Source organism: Rissa tridactyla, chromosome 4, assembly GCF_028500815.1.
Source record: "Rissa tridactyla isolate bRisTri1 chromosome 4, bRisTri1.patW.cur.20221130, whole genome shotgun sequence".
Lineage (NCBI taxonomy): Eukaryota > Metazoa > Chordata > Aves > Charadriiformes > Laridae > Rissa > Rissa tridactyla.
In genome coordinates this window covers 71741579-71758452 of record NC_071469.1, presented here as the reverse complement: position 1 = coordinate 71758452, position 16874 = coordinate 71741579, and the positions used below count along the sequence as shown (strand labels likewise).

The 16874-nt window shown below is 49.2% G+C and overlaps 2 protein-coding genes across 5 annotated transcripts; one reads left to right on the top strand and one right to left on the bottom strand.

Moving 5' to 3' along the window:
* Positions 1 to 242: 242 nt before the first annotated feature.
* CIAPIN1 (cytokine induced apoptosis inhibitor 1) lies at positions 243 to 8088 on the bottom strand. 3 transcript variants are annotated; one of them, XR_008466112.1, is made up of 10 exons: positions 7562 to 7700; positions 5799 to 5974; positions 5331 to 5483; positions 3866 to 3942; positions 3422 to 3590; positions 3148 to 3221; positions 2701 to 2816; positions 2087 to 2156; positions 1344 to 1510; positions 243 to 469 (listed from the first exon to the last, which is right to left on the bottom strand). XR_008466112.1 is itself a non-coding variant. In XM_054199684.1 (9 exons), exons 2-9 carry the CDS (start codon positions 5953 to 5955, stop codon positions 1400 to 1402), a joined length of 927 nt encoding a protein of 308 aa, XP_054055659.1. In that variant the 5' UTR covers positions 5956 to 5974; positions 7950 to 8088; the 3' UTR covers positions 243 to 1399. The 3 variants fall into 3 exon arrangements, 2 of the variants coding, with proteins under 2 accessions (XP_054055659.1, XP_054055658.1); XM_054199684.1 differs by lacking the exon at positions 7562 to 7700 and adding an exon at positions 7950 to 8088 and having other exon boundaries at positions 243 to 1510; XM_054199683.1 differs by having other exon boundaries at positions 243 to 1510.
* On the top strand, positions 8013 to 16742 carry COQ9 (coenzyme Q9). 2 transcript variants are annotated; one of them, XM_054199680.1, is made up of 9 exons: positions 8013 to 8107; positions 9107 to 9275; positions 9888 to 10023; positions 10376 to 10518; positions 10793 to 10877; positions 12057 to 12161; positions 14118 to 14273; positions 15145 to 15198; positions 16627 to 16742. In XM_054199680.1, exons 1-9 carry the CDS (start codon positions 8041 to 8043, stop codon positions 16660 to 16662), a joined length of 951 nt encoding a protein of 316 aa, XP_054055655.1. In that variant the 5' UTR covers positions 8013 to 8040; the 3' UTR covers positions 16663 to 16742. The 2 variants fall into 2 exon arrangements, with proteins under 2 accessions (XP_054055655.1, XP_054055657.1); XM_054199682.1 differs by lacking the exon at positions 16627 to 16742 and adding an exon at positions 15516 to 15848.
* The last annotated feature ends 132 nt before the right edge of the window (positions 16743 to 16874 follow it).

Below are 16874 nucleotides of genomic sequence, written 5' to 3'. Positions count from 1 at the left end.
TCCACATTCAACCAGGAGGAAAGCTCCTTTCTGAAATCTAGACCAAATAAGTTAATCTAGGCAGCTTGATTCTGTTCTTTCCAGTGGGCATCACGTATTCAAGCCATGTTTTCAGTGGAACAATTTATGGAGAACTCCAAGATGCAACCCAACATTTAAACACTTCAAGAAAGCACCGAGACGCTGAGTAAAAGGAGAGACGCACTTAGAATGTCACTAATACCAGCCTTAAAACAAACACATTACTATTGGTCACTTTTATTTCAAGAACAGAACAGCCTCTTATGCCAGCTCCCTCTGCAAGTTCAGTGCGTAATTCCGGTAGCACAACGAGCAGTCACATCCTGTAGAGCAAGAGCTCCAAACAAAGCAGTCCCCGCCGAGACGCCGGCTTTGGGTTTTCCTCCTCTCCCTCCCTGGGTGAGAAGCAAGCCTGGCACAGAACGTGAACACGTCCCTCATCCTGCATCTGCGCAGACGCCCCACCAGCACCAATTACACAAATAAATAAAGAGTAGTCAGTATCTTGGGGAGTGGGAGCAGACAGTGACCACAGATCATCTAGAAATTAAGTTATTGCTGTGTTCTTACTGGACACTGCAGGTAACTCACTTGGTAACCACCAAGAGGGGTGGGAGTCTCAGATTGCCCTTGTGTTATCAGCTCACGTTGGACAGAAAGGTGTGGGAGGACAAGACAGACATTGTTTAATCTGCTCCCTGCCGTAAGGCCAGGAGTTTTCCCAGCGGGACTGAATCATTGTCATTTTGATGGAAAGAGGTGGGGGCAGGGCATATCACGGGCTGGCTCCCAAAACACTTGGAAATTCATCACGCCTGCCAGACTTCACCAATGAGTAGGCTGCTAAGCGTACAGACTGCTAAGTGTATTCGCTGCTCCTGAGCCACCTTCACGTGGTAAGGAACGGCAGCTTCAAATTTCAGAGAGAGCAGGAGCCCTGTGTCACCCTGAAAGCTCAGCCGGAGCTGCCGATTCATCAGGGAAAATCAGGGCAAATTGGAGCTGTTCTACACGGGCATGGGGAAGCACTCGTCCTGCCACAAGCACATGAGGTCAACCTGACGCTTGATTCTACTTCCCTCTGCTGGTGGGACATGCTGTGATGGCCAGCGTCCCAGTAGCAAGTCAAGCCAGCTAAGACAAGGAGTAACGTGAAGTCTAATGCATACAAGACCACTTGTCACCAAAGATTATCAGGGAGCCCAAGGTTGATTACAAGCAGTGAGCTCACAGCAGTGTCAGTGCCCACAATGTCCCTCCCCACAAGGAGTATTGGCCGGAGAGCATGAGTTTGGGAGGATGAGGAGGACTGCAGGAAGAACCTCAGACTGATGGAAAAGCAGAGAGGTCCTTCACAGGACATCCAGAGGCATCTTCGTTAGGCATCATGCAGCTGGTTCTCTTTCAGGAGAATCTTCTCCCCAGGCTTGAAGGCGGGCATCCCCAGGTAAGGGCAGCTGGCACAGCGGAATGCATCCCCCAAGTAGCACTGGCAAGAGGAAGAAAAGCACCTTCTGTAATCAGGGGCAACTTTCAGTTCTCTCCCCCCGTGATACGGTTTTTCCAGCTTAAGACGTGACACGCTCCTCAGCATGTATCAGCACAGAAACACCTTCCCTTCTACCCCATCTCAACATACATGTGGTTAGTGCGGTTAGCAGAGCTGTGCAGGCCACTGTGCTCACGTGGGAGAAGCGAGTTTCTCCCCAGCTGGAGCGCCTGGGCACGGCTGCAAGCTGGGCTTGAGGAGCCCCCTAACCACCACAAGGTCCCCTTGTGCTCCCGTAAGGTGATCTTCCCAGAGCAGATCACCAGTTAGTGTGTGAGCAGGGAGGCAAAGGTTTGCTGTTCACTCTGACTCCTACAAGGGCAGCACTTGCACTGGAACAGACAGCACGCGCTAGTACAGAGCGTGTGGGCACAGGGCAACAGGCTGAAGCTCTGCAGAAGCTGCACAAGCAGTGTTCGGAAGCAGTAAGCCGGCTTAAGGAGCAGTCACTAAAGAACACAGTTCTTAGACACAAATAACGTACTGCAAACCACAGTACAGAAACAGACTATTTACATTTCCACAGGCAGATTTGGGCTGCGAGCTCTTCTTCTCCTGTTCCAGCTCTTCAGCCAGGCCACATGTGCTGTAGAAAAATAAAAAAGTCACCTGCATCTTGCATCTTTCTGCTTAAAGGTTATGAGTCACCAACACTTGTTCCAGCCCTACTCACACACAACAGCCCTCACTCTGTCACACAACCCAGCTGACTCTGGGACTCTCACACTCTTCACTTTGCTCTTCAACACCGTGGTTGGTATAACAAGTGCTGAAACACTCCTCAAGTTTAAACTGAGTGGGAAATGACTCTACAGCACTTGTCGTGTGTGCTAGTTCTCCTTGAAATCTGAGAAACCAGGGGTTTAGCCAAGGCTGCATAAACCGTTTCTCCACCTTCAAGACTGTTGATTGCACCAGTGTGGTAATTTGTAGCAGTTTTGCTGTGGCTAGTCAATTCTCATTGTACTTGGATTTACATTCAAATAGTTAAGATAAGAAAGGACACCAACCAAGAGAATTACGCTCTGAAGAACAGCAAAAGGTCTACAATCTTTTTTAAAATCCATACAACTCTAAGGGTTTAATGTTACACTTAAAAGGTTCGCTGATATGCTAATCCCAGCACTGACCAGTTCTTGCAGGCTTTCTTTTTGCCCATTTCTTTGCAGGACGGAGCTCTGAGGGACGACGGATCTGGCTTTTTCAAATCCTCCGAATCCAACAGCTCATCAGAGTCCAAAAGATCCTGAAAACATACCATGGAAAATAACAGGCAGGAAACTGATTTGTCAGTAGGGAATGACATTTGCTGTGTTATGTTTGAAGAAATGGTGCTATCTGTAGCACCAGCATGAAAGCGCTGCAGCTGTGCCCTCTTATCCCTGTCTCCTCTCCACCCTCACCACACCTCTGGACTCTCAAGACCTCACATAGTAGACAAGATATTTTGCCCTGGGGATGCTTTTCTACCTCTTAAGTTGTAAAGCTTCCCAAGAGGTATGACTGAAACTATTTAGAGAAGGAAAAAGAGGAGAGAGAAGGAAAAACAGCAAAGCCTCACAAACGAGACCAGATACCATCTCTTCATCGTTCATGTCATTGGCAGAGAGCGTCCACAGCTTGGCAGTGGCTGGGTCCACAGAGGGTTTTCCTGGAGCCAAAACAAAGGAAGAAATAGTAGGTACTCCAGCCTTTACGCCATCTACTCCCAACAGAGTTCAAACAACTTTGGGAAGTCCCACGTCACGGGTTTTTCCTATAGGACTCCCTACGCCGGAGCTGTCTCCCTATTCGGATGCCAGTCACCCGAGGGGCAGGCACTCCAGACATTTAGCACACACCACTCCTTACCTGAAGGACCAGGTTGCTTGGCAAAGGAAAGTTTGAGCTGACTTGAGGACCCCACTTCAAAATTGGGCTTCTTGCCTTCTATCTGGACAATGAGAAGGTCATTGCCTTGGTAACCCAAATGTTCTCGGACCGACTGGGCCTCCTCTGGGGTCAACGCTTCCTTTTGCAGCTGCAATGTAAGATTTTAGGTTAATCTCGTGCAAAACCCCTTATTTCAGCACCCGGTCCAACATTCCAGTGAACACAGACAACCGGTATTTTCAATCCTAAAGAAAAACACTACCTTTGCAGAAACTAAAGTTTGTGTCAGGCAGTGTCTGCGCACCTTTACAGTAAACCAGGGTAGCTAAACACCTTGTCACCCAGCAAGTCCCCGGGAATCACCCTCAGCATTTCAAAGTAACTGTACGAGGGGGTTTCTGGAAGCAGTTAGTACATACGTACCTCCTTCACTTCCACCAACCCAGAGAGAGTCAGAGCTGTGGGGAGTTTGGCTGCTGTCTTGATTCTGCTGTTGTTTCCTGGAAGACATGAAAGCAGGAAGTAGGAGGAGGGAAGAACAAGAAGAAAGGTTATGGAGAAACCTGGAAGAGTAAGAGCTTTAGAAGGAAGTACTCAAGACAAACCTCTGCTTTAAAATGGAGCCCTTTCCAGTTGACAGCAGGAACAAACAAGAAAGAGGGTAAGCGGCTTGCTTATGAAAATAACAGCCTGGGGTCACAAAGCTGTTCCAGCTCCAGGTCTGTTCTGTATATGCCAAAACCTTCCTTAATCCAATTTACACCCACCAAAAAAAGGAAACAAAAACCCACCCCAAAACCCAAACGACAACATACCCCAAAATATTTTCACATACTACAGTGAACAACTCATCATGAAGTTTTCAAAATATGGTCTCCTAAATGAACATTACATTCAGAAACACAACATTCAAGAGCCTTGTTCTCACAGGCAAAAGCTATTAAAATCACTGTAAATCAAAACCTCATCACAGGCGGCTTCTCTTGGGCACAGGATTGTGCCAAACAGAATCCATTCACCCTCTCCCACCAGGCCCACTTCCAGTTTATTCCAAGTCCACCAAATGCCAGCCTGTCAGATGTGACTTTGGAAAAAAGAAACCTCATCTACTCCAGACTTTGCATGTTCTTTGTTCTGTCCCAGGAATCTTCCCCCCTGTCCCTAAGGTACCCCTTGCACCTCGGAGCCACTGCCAGCTTCAAAGCGTTGGCAAATCTTCCCAAGCTGAAGAAGGTGTTTCTGCTGCCACTTACACCACCATTTTCAGCACTGTAGATTGTGCCAACAGAAACACCGTCAGCATAGGTGCTTCTGTTCTTATCAGGTGGCATATTATTTCCCACTTCCAGGCTGAAGCAGCTCCCTACGCCAGCAAGGTTTGAACACAGGTCAAGTATAAGACAGAGAAGTAACCTTGTGTTCACCACCTTGCGTGCTCCTCCAGCTGTCCCATGGCAGGTGCTCTGGCTTTACTCCTAAAGCTCAGTCCAAACACTTCTACCTTTTCTGTATAACTATCTCTCACCTGGCTTCTGAGACAGTGTCTCTATCGGCATTTGTCACCTGTTTTTAAAATAACTTCAGAAGCACACCATCTGCAACTATTTAACATTACACACCCTAGGAGAAGACCAGCGTCCACTGAGCTTTTCAATGTAGTTTAGGAACAAGCCTATCCAGCACTTTTTATAGAAGGAGAGTGACTGCAAACATCTCTGACGGCTACCAGTCGAAACATGGGATAAAAACCTTGCTATTCAGGTTAGTGTGTCAGTAGAATGAAAAATCTCTGAACATCAGTCAGGGTTCCTGTCCTTCCCATTTCAGCCTAATCCTCACAAGAATTGGTGTGTTGCCATGAAAGCAAGGCCGATGTGTATTCTCTCACCTGACTCTGTCACCACTGGTTCTTTCAGGAGGACACGGCCCCCCGGCTTAAGTATCCGAGCTATTTCTGCCAGTACCTCCGCACTGTGCTGCGCAGTACTGCCTGGTACCACACCAGAGAGAATTACATCGAAACTGGACTCCCTGTGAGCGGCTGAAAAGAAAAACAGAGGAAGATGGTACAACTTCAGACATACACGCACAGAGCTTTGCCTAATACATCTGTCCCACCTCCCTCATCTCTCATGCTTGCGTATGACAGCAATAACTGATTAAAGACACCAGGCACAGGAAGCACAACCAGGGTATATCACTTTATTTGCCTTACTGCCAGCGGTTAAGAGTTAGCAGTAGGTGCTATTGTTGTTATGAATGCTGACTAACAAACCAGGGAAGATGTCAGGTCACACAACAGAAGCACCCTCTCCCTCTAAACAATGAAACAGTGAAAAATTAAGCTCATTCTTACACTGACACAGTTGGTTAACATTTTCCACAGAGACACGATTATCAGCTCCCACCAGCGCCTGAATTTTATCCACCAAATCCTTCAGGGCTTCAACTGGCGAGGAGCTGTCCCAGATGATGGCCACACGCTGGCCTGGTGTGACTCCGTACTCCCCCATTTCTGCAGCAGCCGCAAACCTGACAGTGACAGAGAGAGGAAGGGTAAGTGCCAAGCACTGCATAGACTCCTGTGGACTGTTACTTAATCACAGAGCAGTGACTTGTTTTAATAAATGTGGATTATTTTCTGGAGACAGGCAGCACAGAGCTCCCACAAGCTGAGCGTTAACGTGACATTAAGAAATAGCTACACTTAAAGGCATAATTCAGTTTCTCTCCAGTTCAGAGACTAGTTTTGCAGGTAGACTGCAAGTCATGCTAAAAAAAAAAACAATAAAAAACAACCAAAACCCAAACCAATAAAAACTTACCTGCTTTCCTTAAAGATTGTGAATAGAGACATAAACAAGACTTCTGAATTTCCAGACTCGTGACAACTATTTGACATTAAACACTGCCTTGTTTCTCCTACTCAGGACATGACCTAGCAGAGTTTGCTTCCACAATACATGCGAAGAAAACAAATTAATTTTTGGGCATTCCCAGCATTCCAGATTGAGGCTCTCTCAACTCTTATCATTGTTGGTGCTGGGTGAGCGATTACACGGAGGGAGGAGGGGAACAGAAAGTGCAGTGAAGTGACAATTTTGAGAAACCTCTCTGCACTAATATTTATAAAAGACTGCATTCCTGACAGAGTCCGAAGAAAATCTGCCCTACAGAAGGGCCACAGTATACTCAACTGCCTGTAGTCAGGCGTGCAGCCTATTTTGATCCCCAGTTCCTATGGCTCTAAGTGCCATGAACCCCTCTCTCCTGGAAACTGCAAACAAGTTCACAACGGGATAACCCTGCACCTTGTCTGAGCTACTCTGGTAGGAATTAGCACTAACGCAGCCCACGCCGACAAGGAGCCGAAGATCTTGGATGTATTCTACAGGTTATAGCATCTCACAGTTGGCCTTGCATGCATATGCAACACAAGCTAAGCAATTACGACAGACAGTAACGCTAGCAAACACACATATTAATCTCATTTAAAAGCCACCTTTCCCAGGCTGAAAACTGCAAAAGATATACATAAGGTGTATAAGCTACATAAATCCAAAGTCACACCTTCCTCTCAGAACAGCAGGCTGCAACCTTTCAAGATGAGTCAGAGCCCAAACTACATCAACAGCAACAACTAGCCCGCATCAGTCCCTTGAAATGCAACGTAAAGAAAGTAGGAAGCTATCTCAAAGTCACCTCAAAGATGTGACATTACATCTGCCTTCAGTCAAAGTAAAGGCTAGGAGTTAGCATCAAAGCATGCACAGTCATATTCTTGATGAGATGACAGCGGGGGGGGGGGGGGGGAGATATTTTTCTCCCACTGTATTTTCCAGTAGAAGGTGAAATTTGCACTCTCCTCTATCCCACTGAGGAGGATTCCCGATGGCCAGGATCAGGCCCAAGGGCTGGATCAGGGCAGATGCTGGGCTGGGCATAGGGAGGGGGCCTTATCTTAAATTCACACACGTTTAACAGTCCTTGAACAGAACTGCTCAAAACAGGGCAAGAAAGGAGCTTTAAACACAATATTGAAGGCTGCCAGCTTCATTATTTAAAAAATCTACCGCATATAGCACGTCAAAACTGGGAATTAAAGCTTTCTGGGCATACCTTGCGATGCACAGCAGGCAGCTTTCCAGCGGCCCAGGACGTGATCCCAGGCTGCAGCCAACGACTACGCTGGCCCGACAGCAGATGAATATTTTAAATACATACAGAAAGGGTAGAATAAACCTCTTTAATCACCAAGCCGGGAACGGTTTACAGGGACGAGGAAGAAGATACGTGAAGGAATTTCACACAGCAACCCCAACCCCAACCCCAACCCCAACCCCAACCCCAACCCCAACCCCAACCCCAACCCCAACCCCAACCCCAACCCCAACCCCAACCCCAACCCCAACCCCAACCCCTCCGCCTCAGACGAGGCCCCGGGAGAGCCTTTTTAAGGGGTAAAAAAGGGGGAATACGGGCCAAGGCGCTGCCCGGCCGCCCTCACCTCAGGCCGCCTCTCCTCGCCTCTCCCCAGCTCGCCCCGTCTCGCACTGACGCCGTCAGCGCCGCGTCATCGCGCTCTGCCCGCTTCCAAGATGGCGGCGGCGGCGGCAGCGGGCGGCCTCCGGCGGGCGGGCTGGCGGCTGTGGCGGGGACGAGCGGGTGAGGGGAGCGGCGGCGGCGGCGGCGTAGCCGGGACGTGGAGGGAACGCGGCGGTTGTCCGTAGCGTGCGGGACGGGGCCGGGTGGGGCGGGGCCGGGCGGGGCGGGGGAAGGTGAGGTGAAGGGCAGAAGCGGGGCGCCGCTAGTGGGCGACACGGGGTTGCAGGCCTCGACTCGACTTCACGGCCTTGGGTCTGGGAGGTGGGCCGTGAAGCCGGGCCTTGGCCTGCCTGGGGGTGCAGCCTGGCCCGTGAAGCGGCTCTCTGGGGGGGTGGGTGGTGGGGTGAAGGGGGCTGTGCAGGCCCTGGTGTGAGGAGAGCCCTTCAGCGGGCCTGGCGCCCAACCAGCCCCTCACACCTCCCTGCTCCACACGAGGGAAGCGGAGGGGTGGTTGGGTTTGGTGGTGGTGGTGGTTTGTTTTGTGTTTTTTTTTTTTTTTAAAGCGTGAGCCATGCAACCCCAGCTTATTAAAAAAAGAAAACCCCAAACCTCACTGCCGTTCAATGAAAAATTCTCACAGAGTAGCTGTAACTGAAAGCTGTGTTGGCTTTGAGTTGCCTGAGGAACACACATCGTGATCAGCGTGTTGTATCTGTTAAGATTGCTGGCTCTCCAGGCTGTTCCTTGCCTCTTGCCCTGAGCTCAGGGGTCAGCGCCTTCCTCTAACTCCTCTCCATCAGGGAGCGAGAAGGAGAGAGGGTGTGCTGCAGGGGAGTCAGTGTATGTTTGTGTGCCTGGTTTACAGTCTGAGATTGGGAAACTATTTGCAATACGTTCCATCTGCACCGTTCTCTTCCCCACAAAACATTTTCACGTTACTTTCATCAAGTCAATGTGAGCTCAGCTGAGAGGGGTGCCTCTCAGGAGTGTAAAAAAAGACTGCCTCTAGAAATTTGTGTTCTTTCCAGCTCTGCTTACTGCAACTTTCTTCTTCACCCTAATTTTCTGTACTTCCTCTTGTTGGAAGGAGACATCTGACTCTCTTGGTTTCCCTTTTAGTGGTCAGGTGCCAAGTCTCCCCACCTCACCGTGCTCTCCAGGCCTCGGCCGTGCTGAGGAGAGTCTCCGATGAGCAGAAGGAGCCATTGGCATCTTCCTCTCAGCAGCAGTTTGATTTGCATCCAACCAATCACCAGCCTGAACAGGAACCTCAGGGCCCTCGCCCCAGGTAACTCACTAGCTATTTCTAGTGCTGTCCTGCCGACAGTGGGATCAGAAGGCTTTGCTTTCCTGAAACTTGCGTCTGAAACTTGGAGACAACGAGATCCAGAGTTAATGAAGCTTCAGACTGCAGCAGCTGGAGGGCTGGTTTGCTGTGACGGTGCAAATTCCACTGTCTGCCGTGGAGACAGGATGGGACTTGCTTTCAAGAGGGAACCTCTCTGGTCCGCAAAGCACAAGTCTTCGCTTCTGGATTTTTGTGTAAATCTACACAAAACACGGACAATATATTGTCCACGTGCCCATAACTATAAAGCCCCCATTGGGAATGCTTATACTTTAGGGTTTTCTTAAAGGAGGGGGAATCTGAGGCCAGTTGGTCTCCAGGTAGGCTCCTAGATTGAGCCCTCTCTTATTTTTCTCTTCTTCTCTCATGGCAAAGGTTTGTTAAGAATAATTTTTCTGGAAAGGGAAGGATTTTACAGGAGGAGGTGAGATTTGTGCTAAGCGGATCTCAAAGGGTGCCTGCACATAGTGATGGCAGTGAGTGAGTGGCAGAGTCCAGGTTGCTGATGTTTGATGGTGACGTTCCCCTCACTGTAACAATACCTTCTCATAGTTACACTGGCCAGGGCGGCCAGGAGTCTGAGGACTATGAGAGCGAGGAGCAGCTGCAGCATCGAATCCTCACAGCAGCGCTGGAGTTTGTGCCTGAACATGGCTGGACTGCAGAAGCCATTGCAGAGGGAGCCAAGGTATGTGGGGAGAGAAGCAAAGAACCAGTTGAAAACTGGATGGAGCTGAAGTCCAAAGACAGCCGGGCCTGCATGCTTCCCCCACATACTCTTGGGCGATGCACCCTAGTCGGCAAATGGTACTGGGCAGGAACGCATCCCAGCATTATCTGAGAGGGATAAGTCTGTCAGAGTTTAACTAAGGCACGATGTAGTGATCCTAAAGAGAGGAAAACACGTAGAGGAAGAGGTTTTTAATGCAGTGTTGCTTTGTTTAAATTCATATAACTTTGCAAAATAAATACAATGTATTTCCCAGCTGGATTCTGCTTAGCAGTGTATGACCCAGTCTGTGCTTCTCCCTTCCCTGCAGACCCTGGGTCTCTCTGCTGCTGCTGCAGGGATGTTTCACAGTGACGGCAGCGAACTGATCCTGCACTTTGTGTCTCAGTGCAACACCAAGCTGTCTGAGGTGCTGGAGCAGGAACAAAAACTAGTGCAGCTGGGCGAAGCCGAGTGAGTATTGGGTATGAAAAAACATCTTCCTTGGCAGACTTTGGGGACTGGATAGGCAGAGAGGCCACCTGGGACACGGATACTTTAAGTTGAAAACAATGTAATTTAGCCAAACAGAACCACCTTCCCAGATACGGGGTTGGACCAGAGGCATGAAGGATACATAATACTTTGCCTGTCTGTTGCTGAGGCATGCAAGAGATCGATCTTTCAAGTTCAGAATTGAGTTTAACTTGGATGTTTTTCATATTTGTATTTTGTTTTTCTCACCCAGGAAGAAGCCTACAGATCAATTCCTGAGAGATGCTGTGCAAGCCAGACTGAGGATGCTGATTCCGTATATTGAGAAATGGCCTCAGGTATAAAATGAATATCAAGATGGTCTATTTTTTTGTGTGTATTTTGAACACTCTGTGGTTTTCAGCGTAGTCTCTCCACCAGAATAGTTCAAGGCTGTAAATGAAACCCTCCCTGGTTTCAAATGATTCATACCCTTCAAAAGTAGAACACCCTTGGAAAGAGGCAGTTAAAGGTTTCCTTAGAACAACTATTTCTTGCAGTTCCGGAAAGGCAGACCTCCATCATTCACTCCACCTATCTGGGATCCCTAGGGAGTAACCTGTGTCTCTGCTTATCCCTATGTGCAGTGTCACTGCAAGTCAGGCTCCTTGCTGCATTGTTCTGGTTGCACCCGTATCATCTGATGCCTGGAAATACAGAACTGCTGCTTTGTTGCAAGAAGCTGCCTGCCTAGTGTGCAAATGACAAACGCTTGGCAACCTGAGGGTAGATCTGTGAACTGAGAGAGCTCCGTGCTTCCAAATTCAGATTGAAGTCTCAAGCCTTTCTTCCCAGGGTGGGAAAGGAATCGAATAGTGGCCTCAGTAATAAGCAAGGAGTTCCCAACCTTGGGCTGCAAAGATTGCTGCAATCTGTTGTCCAGAATCGCTGCTGGCCTCTGGGCAGCTGAACCCAGCACTTCTTGCAGAGAGAGAAGACAGGATTCATGTTTTTGTTCCAGATTAGCATAACTTGTCTTGTGAAGAACGTGGGTGGTTTGTGACTGTCCTGGCGTTGTGTTACTATGTTCAAAGGCTGCAGGATCCCAGTAGGGCCATTATGGCTGGCTGTTCTTGGTAGCTGCTTTAAGTTCAAAGTCAAATTCAGAGAAAGGAGAGACTTGACTCCCTGCCCGTAGGGGCACAGCACAAGTGTGAGTCAGCTCAGCCTGTGCTGTGTTTCCATGCCTGGAGAGGCAGCTCAAGAGAGACAAAAGAGTGGTGTTTGAGCTGAGCGGGGAGCTTTGGGCTCCAGTAAGTGCTGAGGCTTGAGCTCAGCTGTCACACTATACGTTCCCCGCAAATCCAGCCTGTTTGAAAGACCAGTGCTAGCTAAAAGAGCTGGGAGGTCCGGTCACTGGGAGTTGGAGGCAAGTCAGCAGCAACAGGGAAAAGATAACAGAGCAGAGCATTGTTGGTCTGCTTTAATGCTATGTCCTCTCTTTGACTCTCCCACTTCTTTGTGTATTTCCTTTGCAGGCTCTGAGCATCCTGCTGCTCCCGCATAACATCCCTTCCAGCCTCAACCTCCTCACCAGCATGATCGATGATATATGGCACTATGCTGGAGACCAGTCCACAGACGTAAGTCTTTGCGCTTTGCAGACCGGCTGGTTCTACCCGTCGGCACTTCAGCAAAATGATGGGTTGAAGTAGGCGTAGGGCCACGTCTCTCTTGAAACAATCAATTTGTTGAATGAGGAAGATGTTTTCAGAAGCACTCAAGGGTCCTTATAAGCTATAGTCTAATTTCCAGAGAGGCTTAGGAGCCATGGGGACTAAATGCAAATTTGTGCCAATGGGATTAGTGCAAATTAAAAGGACCTGCTTTCGTAGAGTCTTTTAAGTGTTCTTTTTTATTTTGAAGACACACACAAAATTGTTGAGATTTTGAGACTAAGAAGTTGGTCCAGTATTCAGTAAGTGAGCAGCGTGTCTCTGTTGAAGCAGCTGTCTCTTCCACCAGCAGCAGCATTTACAGATTTGACTTGAAAACCTTTAAAGAACCTACCTAAAAATACCAGTAGCTTATTAAAGCTTTCATCTTTCTGGCAGGAAATAAAAGAAAATTATAACCTTAATTAAAGCAATTAATACATTACTTTAATTCATATAGATGTAGGGAGAGATGGGAAAAGCTAAATGAACCATTTTAACAAACTGCTTTAATAAGCTTCTTTTATCTAAGTGTAAAAGAGAAGTTACTGCAGTGAAAAATAAATAAGATGACAGAAAAATTAAAGGAATAAACCAGAAGAGAACCGAAAGACTGTGATTGCATTAAGAACTGCAAGTCAAATCAACACATCAGAGTCAGTGTCTGCACTGAGCTGTTCCTAAAGTCTCTTCCGACGCAGGGATTAGGAGAGGTTCTAAAGTTTGTCTTTTGTTTGCACCTTCTGACCGGTTACAAGAGTTTTCTTGTGAAGCTGTGATGCCGAGCCTGCTCCCTCTTTCCCAGTAAAGGGGTTTAACATTACTGGCAGTGCAGCCCTCTTCACAACACCAGGAGCTCGGCAGGGTATGCCCATGCCTCAGAGACCCCTTCAGGTGCTTTTTTCGGAGCAGGAGGAGAATCAATACAAAGAGTTTGGTCTCAGGCACATGAAGGATCCAGCTGCAAGTGGCAGCATCCCTTATGTTACTCCCTTCCTCAAAGTGGTGCAGACAGTAGAGCTTTCCAGCCGACGGTTGTTTTTAAAATAAAGACCAGTGTTTTTATTTCTCTGTTGCTTTGTAGTGGTGAATGGAACAACCATTCCATTTTTTCTAGTCTTTTTTCTAGGTAATAGCAGCAAGTGAAGTTGAAGACCTGTTTTTAAAAATGTTTGTATATTTTGTCTGCCAGTGGTGCAAGTGCAACTGGAAAAACTGAACTGTTTATTTGTGCATCTTTGCATTGTGTAACCTATTTTTGAAATGGATCCTACAGCATTGCTGCCAGCAGCATACTGATGCATTTAGTGATTCAGCGGGCAGTACTGGTATTTCAGTGATAGGATTTGGGAAAGGTGTATCTCTTTGTGCTGTCTTCCACTGTTCTGTCCTCTGTTCGTTCCCTTTCTTCACACTTATATCTGGTGCAAACCACAGCTTATGTTCAGTACTAAATATAGCCATTTCTCATCTAATCAGATGTAGAATCAGAGCTTTGCATTGCCTGCTAGCAGTCTGTAAAGCAAAGATGAACTCTTGCACTGTGCACTCAGTCTAGCTGGGCAAGGGAGAATTCCTTGCCGTCTGCTGCAGGTGCCTGTTTGCAGCCAGAAGCAGGCGGTGGGGATTTTGTTCAGCAGTTTTAGACACTGTGCTTGTGACCTCTGTCTGGTGCCACGGGAGCAGCTGTGCTGTCAGATGTCGGTGTTGGCTGGTGGCCCACTGCATCACAGAGACGAGTTACGCAGTTTAAGCGGGGAAGGAGTGTGCCGTCGGTATGCTATTTTCCTTTGCTGTTCTTCAGTCTGCTTTCGTGAGCTGCATTCCTGATCTGCATTCACGTCATACCTTTCTCTCTCTCTCTCTAATTTCATGCCCTTGCAGTTTAACTGGTACACTCGTCGGGCTGTGCTCACTGGCATCTACAACACCACCGAGCTGGTGATGATGCAGGATTCATCCCCTGACTTCGAGGACACTTGGCGCTTCCTGGAAAACAGAGTAGCTGATGCCATGAACATGGGCAATACAGCTAATCAGGTAACGCTACAGGCAAGGTATACATAGAATCACAGTATGGTTAGAGCTGGAACGGACCTTAAAGCCCACCCAGTGCCACCCCCTGCCCTGGGCAGGGACACCTCCCACCACACCACGTTGCTCCAAGCCCCGTCCAGCCTGGCCTTGAACCCTTCCAGGGATGGGGCAGCCACAGCTTCTCTGGGCAACCTGGGCCAGGGGCTCACCACCCTCAGAGTGAAAAATTTCTTCCTGAGATCTAATCTAAATCTCCCCTCTTCCAGTTTAAAACTGTTCCCCCTCATCCTGTCACTCGACTCCCTGATCCAGAGTCCCTCCCCAGCTTTTGTGGAGCCCCTTTAGGGACTGGAAGGTCTCCCTGGAGTCTTTTCTTCTCCAGGCTGAATACTCCCAACTCTCTCAGCCTGTCCTCACAGCAGAGGGGCTCCAGCCCTCGGATCATCTTTGTGGCCTCCTCTGGACCCGCTCCAACAGGTCCATGTCCTTCATGCAGCGTCCTCCTTCTCTCCAAATATATATGCTGACAGAGCTGGCTTTTTGATCATGCAGAGCACACGTCTGTTGAGAGACCACTTTGTACTGGCAGATGAATGCATAAATGCTGTCGGTTCAACATCAATAAATGCTTACATATTTTCTAGTAAGATTACATGTAGGCACTCTTTTTGTCAGACTGGCCTGATGGTTGGGAGATGTATATTCCCAGGAAATCTCTTTCATGTTTCTTATTTCTGGCTGTCATTTGTCTGCAGCGCTTGGCCTCTGTCAGCACCTTTCTGTAGCAAATACGTGTCTGTTGTGCATTACATCTCTGTGTTTGGGTGGCCACCAGTGTAACTGCAGAAGGTCATGTTCTGCTTGTGTCTCCTAGGTACAGTCAACAGGAGAAGCAGTTGTCCAGGGCCTGATGGGAGCTGCAGTTACGGTAAGTAATGCTAAAACCAGCAGGGCTGTAAGGGCAGAACTGTTTCTGTTCCCTTCCGTGCTGAATGTCAGCATGCTTTTCCTCCCAAATCTAGAGGACAGCATGAAAAAGAATTGTCTTTCATAACTTCACTACATGCAAGGATGATTTTCTGGGTAGTTTGGGGTTAGCTCACTGTTTTGTGGTGAAAGGGCTTGTAATAGAGTGTAAAAAATAAAGTCTGAAGCTGCAGGGTGAACTTTAGGGATGAGAGACTGGCAATCAGAATAAATACAAGTGTTCTCCATCGCTCATCATGAGATCTCTTCCACTGCCAGTCCCTGCACTGGAAATCTTGACGTAAGGCCTGTGGACATGTGGGAAGTGGCACTTGTCCCTGAGTCACAGCAGGGTGACTTCCTCAGGCTGTTTCAGTTGACTGCGGTGTGCTTCCAAGAATTCACTCACTTCTTGGTGGCATCCTGGACTGCTTTGTGTCCGCGCAGGGGGAGCTGCACATCCTCTGGGATAGGAAACAATCCTTTGTGTACCCAGGAATTCAAGGGCATCAGGGCCTCCCTGTGATTCTATTTTTGTACAACTCCTGTTGCACTTATCAGCAAAGTGATTTCCTTGTTGTCAGAAATACATTTTCTGTGTGCTTACCAGTACGAGACAAACAGGCTGGAACATAAATTAGAAATCCATTTTTACTGTATGAAGCAGTTCTCAAGAATTTCACTCACCTCCTTCCCCCTGCAGTTACGGTGGAATCATTTCACAGCCCCTCTCCGCTTTCACACCCGTGTATGCAGATAGGATCCCCCACCGGAGAAATCCCCCACCAGAGAAATCCCCCTGCTCTTTGTGCTTCATACCTCGACACAGCTGCGTCCCTGGGTCCGAGATGTGTCCTCTCAGTGCATGTTTAGCCTGTCTGTGCAGATAAACTGGAGGAACTAGACTGCTTCGGAAGGGGGGTGGGTTGCAGCCAGACGTTTTGGGGGCAAAATTATCCCAGTACATTAACTATTAGGGGCAACCAGTCCGGAGGGCGCAGCGGCTGTGCAGGGGTGCTGAGCTCTGCAGGTCTCTGCAAAACGGACGAGCAAGCCGAATGCCTCCAAGGCTTAAATTCACCGTCGGGGGCTGTGGGGCTACAGAAATATACCCAAGCCGAGCACAGCTGCCCTTGAGAGCGGGTTGTGGTCGGGGGGATGCCCGCGGCTGGGTCGAGGGCGATCCTCCTCCAGCCCTTTGGCCCTCGCCCCCGGTCCCTGACCCCCCCAGGTGCACCGGCCTCCCCCCGACCCTCGCTCCTGGAGCAGGACGTGCTGCCCAGCAGAGCTGAGACCCCCCCCAGGGCTAGGCGAAGGCTTCAGTGCCTCGTGGAGCACGGCCTCCCCCCGGGACACCGGTACTTAATCCCCCTTCTCCTCCCCCCGGTAGATCAAGAACCTGGCGGGGCTGAACCAGCGCCGGTGAGGAGGGACCCGACGGCGCGGGAGCCCGAACCGGCGGCCCCCGACCCTTCCCCGACACCAATAAAACCGCACCGCAGCCTGGCACGGACTCTTCTTGCGGCGCAGTGGGGGGAGCGGGGCGGGGCGGGACGGACCGGAGCGGGCGGGGCCTCCGGTGGGCGGCGGCGGCCGCCAGGGGGAGCCAGGGGCGGGCGGCGGCGGCGGCGGCGGCGG